The sequence below is a fragment of the Podarcis cretensis genome (genome assembly GCF_951804945.1).
Source record: "Podarcis cretensis genome assembly, chromosome: 15".
Taxonomy (NCBI): domain Eukaryota; kingdom Metazoa; phylum Chordata; class Lepidosauria; order Squamata; family Lacertidae; genus Podarcis; species Podarcis cretensis.
In genome coordinates, this window is record NC_137185.1 from 5941267 (window position 1) to 5961438 (window position 20172).

Below are 20172 nucleotides of genomic sequence, written 5' to 3' on the forward strand. Positions count from 1 at the left end.
GCTCCCAGGCTTCTTTGGAAGAAGCCATGTGCTTTAACTGTACAGTGTGGATGTGATCCCAGTGAGCTTAAAGGCTGAGTGGCATTTGAACCCTGGGCTCCCAGATCCTTATCCAACACACTAACCACTCACTGGAGTAACTCACCCACATGCCCTGCATACACAAGATTCCTTTCACCCCTGTGGCTACAATCCAATACACACTGGCTCTGATGTAAGCCCCACTCAACGAAAAGGAACTTCCTTCTGAGCCCTTGCACTGCACCTCTGAGCATACACAGAGCTCCTTTCATTTCCAAATAACCAGAGCCTGCCAAGCCACCCCAAACATCTTGCTTGCCAATACCTAAACTCCTGTGAGACCTCCATCTCACCTGTCCTGTGCACATTATAAAAGGCTGGGTGATACATCAAGGGTATTAAGGCAAGACAAATATCCCTCCCACCACATACCAACCCTTAGAGCATTTCCCATGTGAATCTGTAATTGCCTCTAATTTTAATAAATGGGGATATACTGTACTGTAACAGGCAGGCCTCCAGCACTGCATGTTCCTAATTGCACCCACTGGATATTTTTTGTCTTGCATTAAGGAAAAAAGCCACATGCCTTTACTGGTACATATTTAAATTAGGTATTCCTCAGCCCCAAGCACCACCATTTGGGGTTTGTTTGTAAACCAAGTCCTCCGCAATCCTGGGCTTTTTGGAGAAAAGTATTCTAAAAATTCTAACTTTTTTTTTTTTCTTGTTTCTTTAGTTGCTTCTTTGGGATTGTATTCAATTAAGTGCCGTCCTTCCAGGGTTTCTCTCCCAGCCCTACCTGAAGATGCCGGGGATTGAACTTGGGACCTTCTGCATGCAAAGCAGATGCTCTGCCAGTGAGCCACGGCCCTGTGCCTTGGCAAAGTGCCCTCTGGTGGACCTTCTTGGATGGCCTGACGGTGGCAGCAGTATCACTCCCAGCATTGCCAGGCAGCTGAGTCCAGCCACTGTTCTAAATTTCCCACAGTGGTTCAACCAAGGCACCACTCCAGGGCATTATGGGAAATTTAAAGACCCTGGCACCAGCACTGCTCAGGACACCAGATGAGAAGTTGTTTTTTTAAGGTGGAAAGGTGGCAGGTGGGAGCTGTGGACCCCACAAGCCCTATTGGAAGGGGGGCTGTCAAAAGACTCCCTGTGCCAGTGCCAACCTAGATACCACCCAAGGTACCTCTTGCCAGAGAAAATGAAGGGCTGCATGCTGGGACATCGTAGGGGCGGAACCTAAAGCTGCCCCGTGGTCCCTTGCTGGTGAGAATCAGGGCTGCCTCCTCCCTGCCATAATTCTGCCTGCACCTTTGCATAAAGGTAAAGGGACCCCTGACTATTAGGTCCAGTCATGGCCGACTCTGGGGTTGCGGAGCTCATCTTGCTTTATTGGCCGAGGGAGCCGGTGTAGAGCTTCCGGGTCATGTGGCCAGCATGACTAAGCCGCTTCTGGCGAACCAGAGCAGCGCACGGAAATGCCGTTTACCTTCCCGCCGGAGGAGTGGTACCTACTTATCTACTTGCACTTTGACGTGCTTTCGAACTGCTAGGTTGGCAGGAGCAGGGACCAAGCAACGGGAGCTCACCCCATCATGGGGATTCGAACCACTGACCTTCTGATCGGCAAGTCCTAGGCTCTGTGGTTTAACCCACAGTGCCACCCGCGTCCCGCACCTTTGCATAACCACATGCTAAACTTTGTGCCTCGATCACAACAGAGTGTGATGGAACGATGAGCATTTTGACTTCTTCAAATAATAATATAAACTGAATGTTTTCATTATTAAAAGGGAGGGAGGGGAGGAAGGCGGGCCCTGGGCTCCCTGCTGGGATTTGCCAGATGGACTCCTCCTATAAGCCCTGTTTCACTCCTTAAGAAGAGGAACATCAGAAGTGCCTCCTGGATCAGGCCAATGGCCCATCTAGTTCCGGCATGGAGAAAGGGGGGGGGGGGAATTAAGCCCTGAGGTTCAGCCAGACTTTACTAGGGAACCGAGCCTTTAAAGAGCAGGTCCTGCCCCGTGGAACTCCCTGCCAGTAGAAGCTCGGCAGGAACCGTCCCTGCCTGCTTTCAGACTTCTTTTGAAAACGCTTTGTTCAGATAGGCCTTTGAAATATGTAACTCTTTCCCCAAGCCATTTTTTATGGCTGCTTCTACTGACACTTCTACTGGTGTTTTATCACTGCTGGTTTAATTTTGTATATCGTAGACTGCCTTGATTTTCTGGAAGAGGAGAGAGAGCAAGAGAGTGCACGCAAAAGAGGTGAGTAGGATAGATAAAACGAAAGAATGAAATAACAGAATGAGGGAGGTAAGGGAGGGAGGGGAGGAGGAGAATGGAGAATGGAGAAAATAGGAAAAGAGGGAGTCAGAGAGAGAAAGTGAAAGAACAGGATGGAGGGAGGAGAGAGGAAGAAAGAAAAAGTGAAAGAAAGAAAGAAAGAAAGAAAGAAAGAAAGAAAGAAAGGCAAGCAGAAGAAAGAAAGAAAGAAATCCCACCTTTTTTTACTAGCTGCGCCTGTATAGAGACCCCTGAGTAGCTCATCCAAACCTTTGTGGGTTTTTTCCATTTTGCTTTGCCAAAGAAGAGCTATTCAAAGACTCAGGGGAACATCAAAGCAGCCAGAGCTATTCTGAGCCCAGTGGCGGTAATTGTCGGTTGCTTCAAAACACCCCAGCTGAGCATGACTCCCCTCCCCTCTGACAAGACAAGGACTGCTGTACAAAGGGCTTCCAGAAGGCAGTGGCGACAGAGAGAACAGCAGCAACCAAAACTCCAACAAGGGGTGGGCAGCCACAGAAACATATACTGCACTCCAAGGATCTTCTATTTGAATCATGGCAAATCAAGTGGCTAAGTGGAGAGGCATGTGACCAGACCAACATTGCCAAGGGCCAGAGATGATGGGACTTGTAGTCCATCAATATCTGAAGGCTTATTATTTATTTTATTTGGTAAAGGTGTAAGTTGCTTTCTCTGGCCCAGAGGCAACTCAAAGCAAATTACAACCAAACAATCAGACAATAAACCCCACGTAGATGCATTAAAACCAGGAGGACCGAGAAAGCATTAAAAAAAAACCATTCCACTTGCTTCTGTAAGGCCATTGATTGCTAATAATTATAATAATTTTTATTATTATTACCCCAGCCACTCTGGGCGGCTTCCAACAAAGTATGAAAACACATTTTAAAAAACTCAAAACATTAAAAACCTCCCTGTACAAGGCTGCCTTCAGAAGTCTTCTAAAAGTCAGCCAGATGTTTATTTCATTGACATCTGATGGGAGGGTGTTCCACAGGGCAGGCACAACTACGAACCAAAGGCCTGGTTAGAGATGAAAGTTTTTGCCTGGCGCCACAGGTGATAAGTTCTACCCTGGTGGAATCTACAAACATATAAAAACAGTTCCGAAAATGTTTTTTTTAAGTGTTTTTTAAAATACACTGAATTTTCCATAAGGCTCGCCATCGCCATCTAGTGCCACATTGTATATTGCACTTAAAACGTTTTATTTGCAGCTGTATGGGGGAGTCCCCTGCCATGACCTCTCGACATCATGACTCAGGATTCCACCCTCCTTTCTTACCTTGACTGGAGGAGTGGAGCAGCGTGAAGGAGTCATTGCCCACATCTCAGGGCTGCTATAGGACGGGCCTTCAGCCAGGTTGAAATACAGCTCCTCCTCCCCTTCCAAATTGCTCTGGTCGCTGCGCACCGAAGAGAGGCTGATGACGATGGCACTGGTGTTGTCTGCCCGCAGCATGCGCTGCCTCCAACGTCCCAGTGCGCGGTTCACCAGCATTTTGGCCAAGGACTGCTGGCGCCCTCCCTTTCAGTTCCAAAGGTGGGCAAGGAGATGCGGAAGGAGAGAAAAGGAAAGTCACCATCCCATAACTACGACATGTACAGTGGTACCTCAGGTTACATACGCTTCAGGTTACAGACTCTGCTAACCCAGAAACAGTGTTTCAGGTTAAGAACTTTGCTTCAGGATGAGAACAGAAATCGGGCTCCAGCGGCGCGGCAGCAGCAGGAGGCCCCATTAGCTAAAGTGGTGCTTCAGGTTAAGAACAGTTTCAGGTTAAATACGGACCTCCAGAACGAATTAAATACTTAACCTGAGGTACCACTGTATTTGGGGAAGTTTTATTTCTCAGCTATGCCTTCAGATGGCCTTTAGATAGATGTTGTGGTCAAATTCTGCACGATGGCTTCCTGAGATCTGATATTATATTTATTTACAGTGGTACCTCGCAAGATGAAATTAATTCGTTCTGCGAGTTTTTTCGTCTTGCGATTTTTTCGTCTTGCGAAGCACGGATTTTGGAAAAGCTTCAAAAATCACCAAAGTCTTCAAAAACCTCAAAAAAGGCTACCACACCATGTGCTATGAGTTGCTCCTTGAAGTCAAGTCGCAACTGCACCCCCTGAATGCACCGTTTTAAGAAAAAGGAAACAAACTTGCAAGACAAAGGAAACAAACTTGCAAGACGTTTTCGTCTTGCGAAGCAAGCCCATAGGGAAATTCGTCTTGCGAAGCAACTCAAAAACCGAAAAACTCTTTCGTCTTGCGAGTTTTTCGTCTTACGAGGCATTCGTCTTGCGAGGTACCACTGTATATCCCACCTTTTCCACCAGACTCAAGGTGGCTTACGCAAAACACATAAAGTTCAAAACATACAAAAAAATAACCAGAGAGAAAAGACTTTGCTACACAGGTTTCCCACCCAATCCTAGAGGGTTCCTGTCCTCTTTTTCCCTCACAATGATAAGTTAAAGAAACCTGCTCATGAGAGACTGAGAGAGAATATTCTCAATTCACTACCCAGCCACAGGTAGTCCAGATTTTTTTTTTCTATCATGGTTTCGGCTGGAGGTGGAGAAATTGGTGGCTATTGGTATGGTTTCAGATTAAGCTCATGCTCACCGTAAAATACTTTTTCTCTTCATGGTCCTGGCACATAGAAATGGCTTCCTGCGGTGGGATCATGTTCCACAGCCCATCACTACCCAGGATGATATATTTGTGCTTCTGAGGATCTAATGTGTGCACACTTGTGTCCGGTTCGGGAGATACAACAAACTCGCCGCTGTAGAAGTCGTAGCTCCACAGATCACCTGGATTGGGAAGGGTACAAGAGATAAAACACAAAAAAGAGTTTTATAAGTTTTAATTCATTTAACTGGGGTGGGCGGGGTGGAGAGCCTCTGCTATCAAATGTAACAGTTCAGGATGGAATCTGAAAATCAAACTCCCTGTGCTTAGAAAACAAAACTGCCAGGACTTTAGAAAAGAGTTCAGACTAGCTTTCTCCCTGCAGGGCTGTCACAGCAAGCTACTATTGGACTATGGAGGATTAGGCTCTCATTAGCTACTAGCCAGGGGGACTATTCTAGGGGAAAGCTGTAGATCCGTATACCTGGTTCAATCCACAGCACCTCAAGGTATGGCAATGCAGAACATCCCCTTAGTTACAATTTCGGGTTTTAAGGTTATATTAAGGTTATGCATCCATCAGCACCAGTTTGAACAAGATCCTGTTACCAGTCAGAAGCAAATGGTTACAGCTCTCGGCAGAGGCAGCAAGCCCAAGGTCAGGCAGCCAAGCAAGAAACCCTGCCTGAAACCCTGGAGAGACACTGCCAGTCAGTGTAGACAATACTGAGCTAGATGGACCAGTGGTCTGACTTGGTGTAAGGCAGTTTCCAATGTAACCCAAGAGTTCAGAGTGTTGAGGGTTCAAACAAAAAAGCAATGAATTCACTGCGGAATGGCTTGACTTTATTATGTAGTCCAATATAAGACAGCACAACTGGACACACACACAGTGGTGGTTTTCAGCTATGGAACTTGAAATTCACCATTACTTCTTCTGAAAATGGAACTCACCTTTTGGTTTAACCTATTTATCTCATCTGGGATTGAGATCCTACTGGATTTCAGTGCTCTATACACATCCTAGCCCTTTGCTGTTAATTTCGATCAGTCCTTTGCTGGCCCATAACTGTAAAACTGCATTTGTTTGGTTGCAGTTTAGTGGTTTTATCTGGGATTGTTGTAATAAAGGTTGACTGACTTATTGCCCTATTTTGGAATGGAGGTGTTCCTGTGACAGGAGAAAGGGAAAAGGGAAGATGTAATGCTCTGTAAGTTTATGAGGCTCTTTACAGTAGCTGCCACGTCATGCCTGGTTGTTACAGACTGTTACTTTCAGTTTGTTTTGTACTGAATATATTTTTACACGACTTGCCTGCTGTATAAAAAACACCCCAAGTCAATATATACAGTTGCTGTCAAAATTATTCAACCCCCATTGGAAATCAGGTTTGTTATCATTTCAGCTGTTTGCAATGAGCAACACAAACAAAAACAACTGAAATCGCTCAAGTGTTTTCCCCAAATTCTGCTGGAATTGCAACTTATACTGGCTTCTCCTACTGCCTGTGAGGTAGGTTCTACTGAGAGGCGGTGATGGGCCCAAGTAATAAGAATAAGAAGAAGAAGAAGAAGAAGAAGAAGAAGAAGAAGAAGAAGAAGAAGAAGAAGAAGAGTAAGAATAATAATTTATTATTTGTACCCCGCCGATCTGGCTGGGTTTCCCCAGCCACTCTGGGCGGCTTCCATAAAAACCAAAAATACACTAAAATATCACAGATTAAAAACTTCCCTGAACAGGGCTGCCTTAAGATGTCTTCTGAATGTCAGGTAGTTATTTATCACTTTGACATCTGATGGGAGGGCGTTCCACAGGGCGGGCGCCACTACCGAGAAGGCCCTCTGCCTGGTTCACCCAGTGAGCTTCATAGCAGTGGGGATTTGAAAGCAGGTCTCCAAATTCCCAGTCTGACACTCTAGCCACTGCAACACAGTGGCTCTTAAACAGGCAATCATCCCTTCGCATAAGCAGCCTGAAAGATTTTCTGACTCGATTTTTCCTCATGTTACACAGCCCCTTAATGAGGGCTGTAACATCTATCAGTGTGTTACAGTACAGGTACACCTGAAAAACAAACTGTTACTCCTTGACAAGAAAGGGACCTACAGAACAACAGTTCTACTCAAGAGTAGACCCGCTGGACTTCATGGACCTGAGTTTGTCAGTCCTTTAATCTCAAAGGATCTGTTCTGGATAGCACAGCTACAACACCTAGCAACTGAATAACAGCATTTTGTGTTTTGCTGTTGTTGTTTTTTGTCATCAGAAAGCTCAAAACCCTAAAGTGCTGAGGCCCCAGTAAAGGCAGCCATTTTTTTGTGAGCTCCACTCCTCGCAAGGCTTCTTTTTCCGCCCACGCAGGCACTTCAGAAAGCGGCAAGCCGCTTTAGGAAATAAGGAACCCAAGCTCTTTTGTTTCCTGAAGTACAATGCTCATTTTGCCATTAGCGCCGCACGCCATCCAGCTGACAACATTTTCAGACGCTCGACAAGGAGCCATTCGAATCAATTACTCCTATTTACTACAGCCAAGCACAACCTGAGCTGGTCCTCATTCGAGAGCTAATTTCTGCCTCTGCTAAAGCAGAGATAAGAGGGAAAGGGAAGAACTTGTTCTCCTATTAACAAGGCTAATTAGGGGAAAACACACACACAGCATCCCTGATCGTAGGGGAGGCTCTCTCCTCCGCCCACCAGTTAGCACAAAGAGGTTGAATCAGCCTATATTAAAATGGGGGTGGGGGATGAAGATGAACTGCATGGAATCAGGCCCTGTTACAGCCTAAGAATATAAAAAGAGACTGCTGGACCAGGCCAATGGCCCATCTAGTCCAGCATCGTGTCCTCACAGTGGCCTCCCAGATGCCTGAATGGGAGGCCTACAAACAGCACTTTTCTCACTTGGGATTCCCAGCAACTGACAGCACAGGTAGAGGATAGCCATCGTGCCTCATAGCCACAGACAGCCTTATTTTCTTCTACTGGTTTGCTAATTCTTTATAAAAATAGAAGAAAAAGCCCTGCTGGATCAGACGAAGGCCATAGTCACATCATACATTTAAAGCATTATGATACCACTCGGAACAGGCATGGCTTCCCCCCAAAGGATTCTGGGAACTGGTGCTGAGATGTTAGGAGACCTCCGTTTGCCTCACAAAGCAACAATTCCCAGAGTTCCCTGTGAAGAGAGATTGACAGAAACCATTCTGAGAATCAGAGAATTCTGAGAGGAGAACAGGGTGCCTCCCATGAACTCCCAGCACCCCTAATAAATAACAGTTCCCAGAATCCTTTGGGGGAAGCCATGCCTGTTTCAAGTGGTATCATAATGCTTTAAATGCATGGTGTGAATGTGACCAAAAGGCTTGTTGAGCTCAGCAGCCAGCTAGAAGTCTGTCAGGCGTCCACAAGCAGAACCCAAGCCTGACAACATCTAAAGGGCTACTGATTCCCCCCACCTGGCTCCTGGCTCTCAGTGAGGCCCTGATCCGGGCTTGGGCTTTTGTGTGGCTCCTGCTCCTCCAGAGTATCCGCACGTGGACCTAGGCAGACACTTTGCTAGCAGCACCTAACCTCCAGTATGGCTTTCTGCCTCTTATTTATTTATTGCATTTATGTCCTCCACACTTCCCTTTTCTCCAAGGAGCTCAAGGTGGCATAAATGGTTCTCTCCACTCATCTAATCCCCACAACAACCCTGTGAGGCAGGCTAAGCTGAGAGGCAGTGACAGGCCCAAGGCCACCCAGTGAGCTTCATGGCCAAGCAGGGATTTCAACCCTGGTCTTGTAGTCCAACACTCTAACCATATGAGCTCTCTGTCTCTTCTGCTCCTGGGTGTGTGAAATAAATCCTAAAGGGCGTATATCTGGATCAAAGACTCCTCAGAGTTTCAGACTGTGGAGAGATCTGGGGGGGGGCATCCTCTAAGGACGCCCCACATTGCAAGTCTGGGCAGGGCTAAACCTTTACACCAACGTTTCCACGCAGAGAGGTAGAGTGCCAACGAGGCAGCTAGTCCTGACATGTTAAATTGGTTACTCATCATTCAGTGGCTATTGAGCATGCTCAGTCCTCATTGGGCTGTTTTTTGGGGGAGGGGAGGTGGAAGTTGCCCTCTTAGTTTTAATTATTATTTATTTTTTCTGCGCATCTGCAAAATGCAGGGTTTCCTTCAAGCATGCCCAGAACTTCCCTCTTGATTTTTTCAGCAGCGCTGCACAGCTATTGGCACTCTGCCACCCGACTTCGCTATTAGAGGGAGCAATATATAACAGGTTTACACAATCCAGTCGAGGAGTGGTTTTTTGGGGGCAAGACTGGAAGACTCATAAGCATATCCACCTGCAATTAAGCCTCCACCTGCCATTTACTGGCAAAGGAGCTCATCTGGAAAAATGGCTGGGAGGCAGCCAAGAGACTGTCGGATTAATTGCCTTCAGTGGGAGGTTTGGAAACGCTTGAGTCTCACTAAGGCAAAAAGACTGGGGGTGGGGTGGGGAGGAAGTTCTCTCTATTCTAGCACATTAATACATAAATGGAATGCTGAGCTACTGCTGAGCTACAGCACTTCTTCTAAAAATGAAACAAGATCCCAGTCCTCATGACTCAATGAAGGACTGATTTAAATAGACCCTGAAAGCTGCCTTATACTGTGTCAGACCAATTGGTCCATCTAGCTCAGTACTGTCTGCACTGACTGGAAGCAGCTCTCCTGGGTTAACTCCCAGCTCTACCTGGAGATGCGAGATTTTCTGTGCCTATGACAGATACTCTACCACTGCCACAGCCTTTTAAAGGCTTTTCATAGTGCAGGCAACTTTCCACTGACGTGTGTTCGAGTTAAGCACAACCACATGCATACACACATTGCTGCAAACCCGGAAGTGGCACTTAAAGCGACAATAACAGCCCCCTAAAAGTGCAAAAACGGTGCAAAAAAACAAGTGTCTAGCAATCCCCCGAGCCTTTGCAAATGCAATCCCACGAGGAGTGCTGGGTTTTCCAAGGGTTTCCAGAGGTTCAGAGGATGTTTGCAATCAGACCTTAATTCAGAGCCTTGAGCCACTGGAATCTTTATTCTTTGGAGAATAATGTATTTTGGCAAATATATATTTGCAGACAGGGGGTCTCAGATTCAATCCCCAGCACCCCCAGGTAAGGCTGGGAACACACCCTGCCTGAAACCCTTGGAGGGGCAGCATCAGTCAGTGTAGACAACCCTGAACTAAGTGACTCAACATAGGGCAGCTTCCAATGTCCCTAAGCGATGGGAAGCCAGTGCTGAAGGTCGCAGCTCAGGAGAAGCAGATCCAGCAGGCTAGGCGGCTCTTCTTTCTTGTTGCAAAAGGCCAGGAAAGAGAGAAAGAAAACTATTCACATGCAGAAGTTACACACACCCAACCCAAGGGGCCCCTGCTTGGGGGTGCAGAGGCTGAAACAGCGGGTGGGGGGGGGTTGCAGGGAGAGAGAGAGAAGAGAAATATTTCCAGTAAGGTAAACAGATCCACATGTGCCCGAGAGCCAGCAATGTAAATTCAGCAGCGCAGGCCCAAATCCCCACACGGGGAAACAGCCACCACTCATCCTGTTTTCGATTACGTTATTGTGTACACTTTGCAGCACATTTGCTTCCAGTGAGAGGGAAAGAAATTGCAGGTTTGTGCCAGGGGTAGTGGGAGGTGGGGAGGGCGATCAATATGGATAGCGGGAAGACAGAAAATCCCCTTTGCTCATAAAGCCTGGTTGTAGTAGGGTCTTGCTAAGGTGGATGTCAGGCAGGCAGCTGTGGCCAAGGCCTTGCTAAATCTAAGATGGATCCCAGATGGGTCAGGCCAAAGGCCTATCTAAGTCTACATCCTGCTCTCTCAGTGGCCAAACAGATGCCCCAAAGGGAAGGCTGCAAGCACGAATTGAGCACAACAGCATCCCACCTGCTATTCCCAGAAGCTGGTATTGGTATTCAAAACTGCTATTCAGAAGCACATTGCGTCCGACAGTAGAACACGGCCATTGTGGCTAAAAGCTTTATTCTCTTGTGTATTTGCCCAATTCCTTTTTAGAGTCATCCAAGCCGGGAGCCACCACTGCCTCTTGTGGAAGTGAGTTCCATAGTGTAACTATGTGAAGAAGGACTTTCTTTTGGCTGCCTGAGTCGCCCAGCCTTCCCTGGATGGCCCCATGACACAAACCTCTGCTCCCTAGGCACTTTCCCCACCCAATTCGTAATCTTAAACGCCTCTGTCACATTCCCCTACGGGGCGAAGACACAGTAAAGGCTGGTTTCTCAAGAAGCAAAGATATCAGTGAAATTCCCAGAGAGAGACTGGGAACCAGAAGCTGCAACCAGAATCCACAGGGCTGGTGTGGTGGATCCCCCAACTGTGACAGCAAAGCAGAGGGGATAGAAGGGGTTAACTTAACTCGACGAAGTGTGTAATTAAAACATTAACCATCTGCTAAGGTCCATCTGGCTTTCATTTCCTTACAACTGGCACACAAAAAGGGGGAGGGGCTTTTTTTTTTTTTTTAATTTGCTGAGCGCACTTCTGAAGTTCCTAGGCCATGCGGAGTCGAGGCCTCGCCTCGCTTTCAAGCTTCTCCACGCATACAAACGCTCACAGTCCTCCATTAAAATGATCTCCTGTGGGCATGAACACAAGCCTGCAATATTACTCTGAGAACCCCAGGAGGAAGATAATCTACAAAACCTATTGTGAGGGAAGGGCGGAGGGCGGCGGGTATGGGAAATCAAGCGTATCCCGAGGCTTTTCCTCCTCCACTTTGAAAATTCACAGCACCGACTAGGCCTCACATTTGCACAACAGCAGCAGCCCAAGGAGAGCATGGCAATCCTGTGTCCAGGCCGAGGGCCACATTCTCTTGTGGGGGAACACTGCAGGGGCCGCATACTATTGCTGGTCTGGGCAGGAGGCAAAAAAAAGAAAAAGAGTGCAGCAAGATATTTAATTCATTCCATTTCTTTGAAATCTCTTCCCGCAAACTGTCTCTCAATTTTGTGATAAAGATATGGCTCTTACCACAGCAAGCTACATTCCAGTTATGCAAACGTCAAAGGTTTCCATTGCTTGCCATGCAAAAGTCACCCACCGCTGCCACCAATCTCTCCAGCAGGGAAATGAGAGGCATTAATGCACGCCAAAGACACATTTCTGCCAGGAAAAGCACCCAAGGAGGGTGCAGGGACAGGCTGGGGAGGGAATGTAGCCCGAGGAAAGTCCCAAAGGCCAGACAGAGGCACCTGAAGGGCCATATCCGGTCCCTAGGCCTGAATTTCCCCACCCCTTTTGTAATGGTGTATGTAGGATAGCAAGTGCCGTGCCAGATTAGAAGTGGGGACAGTCGGCTTCAAATCCCCACTCAACCCTGAAGCCCACTGGGCGTCTTTCATCCGCTCAGCCTAAACTACCTCACAGGGTTGCTGTGCAGACAAAACAGGCTAGCAACCACTTTGTGAGGCTGGTAAATGGAATCAAAACAACATCCCCAATGGTGTAACTGGAAGCGCCCCTGTGAACATTTACTGCTGGGTTGCCGAGGCATGTCTCTGTGGTGTACAGAAATGGAGATGGAGCGGGGAGGGCTGTGCGGCTCAGTGGGTGGAGCATCTGCTTTGCATGCAGAAGGTCCCAGGGTGAATCCCTGACATCTCCTGGCAGGGTTGGGGGTGTGGGGAATCTTATTACAGAAGGATACAAGTAAACAAACCTAACGAGTTTATACGGGAAAGGGTGTGTTTTCCTTGATGTACTGGAATAGTAAATACCAAGATCCATGCAACAAATTGCTTTTGGTTTAAAGCAAGCTTTTTTTGTTTTGTTGGCTGTTGTCGGCATCCGTCTGTCTCGAGAGGCAATGGAGTGTGCCTCCGGGGGTAAAGCCAAACTGCGACATTAGCAGCACTGGAGCAACCTCCCTGGGGCACAAGACTTAACTTTGAAATACCGTAAATCCTATCGTGTGCCTTCACAGCAGTCAAAGTGATTGGAGGAGGAACTTGGCAAAAAGAGCCAACTATTGGGAAGTGAGACCGTGTCTGGATCAGAGGAGTTATTTGAGGTCAAAGCACACTTCCTTGCTCCAGGAGCTACTGAGGTAGGTGTATCTAAGAGGGCAGCCAGCACTGGGCGCCAGCCAAGAGCCTGGAGCATTATTGACAACCTAACAGTTTTGAGGATAGTGGATAGAGACACACAGGGCAGCTTTCCACCCTCAAATAGACTTCCGGGTTGACGCCATCGCCGAATGGCGGACTCCCTCCGAGCTCCGGAGGGAGCCTGCTCGGCAGGGGCTGGGTCCTACCGCATCGGTGACGCGGGGACCCTCAAAAACCATGGGCGCTGAAACCCATGGACATGGTGACTCGGCTGGCACTTTTTGCGCCCCCCCCCGACCCGCGAAGGAGCCTTTTTAAAGGCTGCGGAGCGGGTGACAGGGGGGGGTGGTGCTTTGAGTCCTTCGCTTCCCCTGCCGAGCGAAGCCGCATGCCATTCGACGGAGAGCGCTGACTTCTTCTATTGAAAATTTGGACTTAAAAGAATAACCCGTGAGTAATCGGAACCTGGACTAAAAAGGGGGATAAATTTGTTAAAAATTCGGAGCGAGCGGGGGGGGGGCGCAAAAAGGAAGTCAGCCCCCCCCCCCGTTGTAGAAGAGTTAAAGCAAAGGATTTGACAACTAAGATCGAGTGCAACCCTATTTTGACAAAGTTATTAATTTCGCGAGGGAAAATCATAAGACTGAGCTGGAGGAGAAAGGTGGAATTGAATTAAAAAGCAACCCCCCCCCCGAACCCTGGGAGCGATTTGTGAGAGCGCCGGGAGAAGAGAAATAGAGGTTTTGACAGCTGTCAAAGAGCTGTCAAAGCGGAAGAATAAAATAGAGATCTTTGTTACGAGGACTTTGCCGGTTACATTTGTTATAAATTGGATACAAATTGTTACAAACAAGGAATAACAAGTTATTTTGACTGGTGGACGTGATCTGGAAGGGAATTTAGTTATTGCAATCCACCTAGAGGAGCCGAGGGACATTACAAGTATTGTTGGCGTGGAATTTGACCAGAACTTTTTATCTCCTGGGAAACTGCAGAAATGGAACACTATTTTGTCTACAGAGGTCTACGCACTAAAGGAGACAATAGATTTATCTATTGAAGAATGAAAAGGACTTGACGTAATGTTTTGTTCTTGAATAACAAGCCTCTGCAGAGGAATTAGAAGCTTTTGGAATTGGAACATTTGTGCAGGAGAGCAGGGAAAAAGAAAAAAAAAAAAAGGAGGAGTGAGATCAACAAGAACAACAAAAATAATAAGAACTGGACAAAGTTGGAAGTGGGAACATTTGGGACATCCAGATTTGACAGGTTTAAAGGAATAAAATTGGAACTTTCACCCTTAGATATAAAAATCTGGATGGAAGAAATGGGCCTTTTTTGAGACAGACTCCTTCCAAGATTGGACATTCGAAACTAAAGATGACTGGGAAAGCACTATGGTTTAGAGACATGTGGGAACTCCAGGAAGATATCAGACGTCGAGGAACATTGGGAACGCAACCGGGAAAGGGGGGAGGGAAATTTGGAATCCAAAGGGCGTAAAATTATTTTTTTTTAATTTTTCTTCTATTGTAATCTGTATTGCATATTAAAAGGGGGAACTCGCGGAAGGGAACAGGTCGATTTTAGGGGATGGGAAAATATTTTTAAAATTGAGTCAATGATAATGAGTTTAAATTTGGGATAAGAATTTGTTGAAATTTTTTTTGTTTATTTGTAAGAATTGGAATACAGGAGGGGGAGGGGAGGGGAAGTCCTGAAAAGATGTTATTGGGGAAAAGATTGTATGGAAAATCTTAATAAATATCATTTAAAAAAAAAAAAGAGCTTTCCACCCTCAAATGGAGTGTGCAGCATTTTTCCAAAGCTGTGAGAGCCTGTTTGCCACCTGAGCCAACAAGCTTGGCTGCAAGGGGGGCAGGGAATGAGCAGCTGGAGCCCCCCCGCCCCCCACCACATGCGGCTGTGCTAGATTACCCAAGAGGCAGATTAAGCAACATGCTTAGGGCACCAGAAAGGCAGGGGCACCCAAAAGAAAAATGAGATTTTAAAAAATAAAACGATTTGGCATTTGAGATTTTTTTTTTTTAAGCATCCAAGTAGTCCATCGGGACTTTGATAAGACTTCATTACATTCCTCTACACACACTTGCCCTACTTTTTTTGTTCTCTTAACCCCACATAAAACCAGGGATATTAACATAGTTCAAAATAATGCGAGGAAATCAGATCCTGTTATGTATTACAATCAATCTATGGGGTTTTTCTAATAATTATTTTTTTATTTTATGGTTTAGTATGGTTTTTGTTGTATTACACATTGGGGGACAATATTTTCAGTGCTCAAAGCCTCTAAAGTGGTGGTTTTCAGCTGGTCCAGACCCAAGACCCACCTCTGACCCACAACGTGGGACCTGCTTTCACTTTTGTTTTATACTTCAGCAATGCTAACAGTGCCCATTATTAATCCTAAAATGGCGGCTCACAGAGCACTATACCTTTGCATTACTAAATGAAATGCAGTTATTTTTACACTTGCTCTTACCCGAAAGAAGCCTTTGAAAAGGAGCGACTTTTGCATCCCGAGAGAAGTCTGGAAGCCATCGAGATACACAAGGCGGCGAAGAAAGTGCCCCTGTACCATAGGAGCTCTCTCACCAGAGGCATAGATATAGGAAGGCAATCCATTCACAGACTAGCACAATCCACCGTCTCTGATGAGGCCTGCACTAGCAAGGTTACGGTGAATGCTGGCCCTCCCAGAACCAGGATACAAAATCCACTTACAACCACGAAAGCCATTGTGGTGTAATGACTGTAGCGTTAAGACGAGGTCCTGGGAGACCAGAGTTCAAATCCCCGCTCAGAAGTGAAGCTCACTGGTGACCTTGGGCCAATCGCTCACCCTCAGCCTACCCTACCTTGCAGGCCTGCTGAGAGGATAAAATGGAGAGAACGATATTTGCCTTCTTGAACTCCTTGGAAGGAAGGTGGGATATAAATGAACCTGAAATGAAACTATGGTTTCCAGGGCTGCAAATCTGGGAGGCCAATTTTTTTCCTCCACTGCATGTTAAGTGAATAGTTTCCTTTCCCTCTTATGGGGAAAAAGTGCCTGCATTGGACTGGAAGCTGCGAGCTGCACCCCACTGCCCCAAAAGATATGCATAGCATTGGCAGTCAAGTTAGATCTCCTCCGCCCCATCATCTCCTTGGCCTGGCCAATCGCTTGCTTACCTAGAGCCCGAGCTACCGCCAGGAACGGAATCTGGTCAATCACTGTGCTTCGCCGCACAGGGCCATTGTGGGTCAGGCGAGGCCTCTTCCACACGACCCGATTCACGCCGGATTTATTGATCACACTAAAAAAGTCAGGGCAGGGTGGCAGGGAGAGGAATCCAGAAGGAGGGAATAGGGGAGAAGAAAGAGAAGGCAAGTCAGTTACGAAGCTGTAAAACTGTCAAACTGTGAATGATCTCATTGTTTTTATAAGTAGGAGCTGTAATAAAATGTTGCAGTGCAGAGCTGTGCTGCTCAGGGGTCTAGCCAGCTAAGCACCCTATTCCATCCCCCACTCGCAATTTTTCCACTAACCGTCAGTCGGCATTTTGCAACAAAGGCTTCGTGGAGCTGCTTTTGGGGTTTTCTCCCTATTTAAGACTTAAAAGTGTATATGGCAAGCTACCTTGTATTGAGTGAGACTATTGGCCCATCTGGTTCAATACTGTCCATTATTAGGAGAACCTAATTCCCCTCACAGAGCTAAAATTCTCATTTATCAATCAATTCCTCTTCCCAGGGAACTCTGGAAACTGTAGCTCTGTGAGAGGGATAGGGTTTTCCGAAGAACTCTCAGCATCCTCAACAAACTATAATTCCCAAGGTTCTTTGGGGCAAGCCATGACTGCTTAAGGAGTTATAATACTGCTTTAAATGTCTGGTGCAGATGTAAGCTAAGTTTTACTCATCAGTTTCAATGGGTCTACCTTGAATATGACTATCATTGGATACAACCCAGTATGTTCTGAGTTGACAAACAAATGATAATAAATAAATAAATAATACAAATAAATAAATAAATAAATAAATAAATAAATAAAGTGGAAGACAAAAGCTGTAGAGAGAACTCCTTGCCACTGGAAAGCCAACGGCAGCAGAGGAAAAACAGAAGACTCATTCTGAACCCCCTAATGCGTCCAACTTCAAGCAATGACAAAATAGTGTTCTCAACTGCAAAACTTGGACTCAGATCTATCTGAAGCCTAGAAGCTGAGGGGGTGACAGGAGGGGATTCTGGATATATGGCCAAATGAAAAAGAGGGAACAACAAAGAAGCCGATCGGGCCAATGAGGAAACCTCTTAACACTGATAGGCTGCACCTGATCATGTGGAAAGGCCAAACTCCCTATAAAAGCTTCTGGATTCCTTGACACAGACAATGAAAGCACTTCACTGGCAGCCTAGGGGTGGTCCTCATGCTGCTCCTTCCAATGTGTTTCTTTCCCCACTTCTGGGGTAGGGGAAATAGACACAAAGGCAGCACCAGACAGGTCTGTTGCCCTGAGATGCTACCACCTGGCATGACCAAATTGCTGATGTTCGAAATCTATTATTCATTTATTATTATTACAGTGGTGCCCCGCAAGACGAACGCCTCGCAAGACGGAAAACCCGCTAGACGAAAGGGTTTTCCGTTTTGGAGGCGCTTCGCAAAACAAATTTCCCTATGGGCTTGCTTCGCAAGACGAAAATGTCTTGCGAGTTCCTGCGGGGTTTTTTCCCTTTTCCCCCCCTTTTCCTAAGCCCTAAGCTGCTTATCAGCTGATCCGCTGATAAGCCGCTTATCAGCTGATCCGCTAAAAGCCGCTAAACCGCTAATAGCGCTAATCCGTTAAGCTGTCAATGGGCTTGCTTCGCAAGACGAAAAAACCGCTATACGAAGAGCCTCACGGAACAGATTAATTTCGTCTTGCGAGGCACCACTGTATTATTATTATTATTAATATTATTATTTACTGCCTGCCCTTCAACCTAAGGTTCCAACCATAAAAATAAGATGGGACCCAAAAACATGCAGCTCGAGTGCTAGAAACCAGGGTACAGAGGCACGTCTTAAGCAATCTCCAAAAGCTGTATAATAAAGGCATTTATTTAGACACTTGCCTTGGCCTCTCACCAAAAGCAGGAGCAAAGATTGTTCGCATTAGCCTTTTTTAAAAACAAAAAAACAAAAACTGAAATATGTAAAACTACCCAAGTATCTCAGGATTTTCCCCAGCAACAGTAAGAAGAAAGGAAGGAAGGGGGAAGCAGACGTCACCAACCCTCTGGCAAAGGGCTCGTCAGGGACAAGAGCTGCACCTTGAAATTTTTAGCACCTGCTCTCCAGCGCTTAACCAGCAGGACCAGTTTGGGAGCCAAAAAGCAAACCACAGATGCCAAGAAGCAGGTGTCAGTTAGCTATTAATCCTTCAGAGTAGCAGAAAGGAGCTGTATGCCCAATGGGGACACAGACCTGCTGAGATGTGGATCAACGAAACTACAAGCAGCCATCTGGGGGCCACCCATAAGATCACAGATAATATGGAATACCACCCCCAAAATGTGTTAGCAAACTGACTTAAATAAAGCAGACAGAGTCCAGAGAGAAAAGGAATATTGATGGCACTTTACTGAGGAACGCAAACCAAAAAACAGTGTATAATTTAAGGAGAAAGGAACAGAGAGGTTTTGGCTGTCTTCTTTCAGGCCTTGCATTTAGCAGGGAGACATTCAAACCAAACATATAGAGGAAAAACTCCTGCAAGAACTACACAGCTGATCAGATCAGACCACCTGCTACCTCAGTAAATATCAGGTCACTCTGACCGGTTGCTAAGCGACACCCCCTCTTGGGTAGCTGACTAACACCAAGGACAGAATTAGCCGCTAAGCCACCTGTGGAATGACCTCTGGTTTTGTACTTCCAACATCACTCCTCCTAAATGAGAACACAGTTAGATGAGGGCAGACACGGCCGTAGCCAAAACATGGCCAACCAAAAGAGGGGTGTTATCAGTGTGCTCAGATAACCCCACGGTTTCCAGGAAGCATACAAAACAAATCTAAAAGGGGGCAATTCTTCCCCCACCCACCCAAAAGTAAAAAAAAAAACCACCAAGCTCAAGTATGGCCAATGCTCTCCAGTGCACAAAATGCCTAGTGCAAGTCAAAAAAGAACAATGAAAAGCCAACACAGGGAAAGTCTCAGTTGAGCTTGTTACAGCTTCAAGCATTCTAGAGGAAAACATGGCTGGCTAACTTGAATTCTGAACAGGAACACTTCTTTTACATGGGAGAGAAAAGAGACACCAGGGGAGCTACTATGAAACTATTAAGTGCCCCAGAAGTGACTTTAGGTCAAATTGCTTAAAATTTTTGGTTTAGTACAACCCAAATTGATTTAACTTTTTGTTGTATACAATTCAACAATCCCAAAGTCTGAGAATCAGTAGCACCGATGTTGTAAAGGAGGAGTTTTGTGGTATGTTGGCTGCTCTGTTGTGGCTAATGCATTTCCCCCCTTTTTAACAGAGGTCAAGACCTTAGAGCAATAACTATGACCCATGGAGCTAGACTGGTGACTGGGAGCAGCTGCCAGGACCATATAACACCGGTCCTAAAATAACTCCATTGGCTCCCAGTACATTTCCGAGCTCCATTCAAAGTGTTGGTGTTGACCTTTAAAGCCCTAAACAGCCTTGGCCCTGTCTACCTGAAGGAGCGTCTCCACCCCCATCCTCCAGCCCCAGACACTGAGGTCTACCTCCAAGGGCCTTCTGGTGTCTCCCTCATTATGAGAAGTGACATTGCAGGGAACCAGGGAGGGCCTTCTCGGTAGTGGCACCTGCCCTGTGGAACGCCCTCCCAGCAGATGTCAAACAGATAAACAGCTATGTGATTTTTAAAAGACAGCTGAAGGCCACCCTGTTCCGGGAAGGTTTTAGTGTTTGTGTTTTTAATATTTTTTTTGTTGGGAGCTGCCCCGAGTGGCTGGGGCAACCCAGTCAGATGGGTGGCATATAAAACAACAACAACAACAACAACAACAACAACAACAACAACAACAACAGAGCAAGCCT

The 20172-nt window shown here is 46.4% G+C and overlaps 1 protein-coding gene and 1 long non-coding RNA gene across 3 annotated transcripts in view; one reads left to right on the plus strand and one right to left on the minus strand.

Annotated features, from left to right (window-relative positions):
* The window catches only part of PPM1D (protein phosphatase, Mg2+/Mn2+ dependent 1D), a 37558-nt gene that overhangs the window by 3240 nt on the left and 14146 nt on the right, over nucleotides 1-20172 (minus strand). For both annotated transcript variants that reach the window (XM_079955666.1, XM_079955665.1), the window contains exons 3-5: nucleotides 16288-16412; nucleotides 4966-5156; nucleotides 3625-3867 (exon numbers count right to left, since the gene is read on the minus strand). In XM_079955666.1, the coding sequence (XP_079811792.1) occupies nucleotides 3625-3867; nucleotides 4966-5156; nucleotides 16288-16412 (559 nt within the window). The remainder of the gene's footprint in view (nucleotides 1-3624; nucleotides 3868-4965; nucleotides 5157-16287; nucleotides 16413-20172) is intronic.
* On the plus strand, nucleotides 1569-3068 carry LOC307204381. The gene is made up of 2 exons (XR_013833658.1): nucleotides 1569-2458; nucleotides 2510-3068. It is a non-coding gene; the product is annotated as an uncharacterized lncRNA (long non-coding RNA).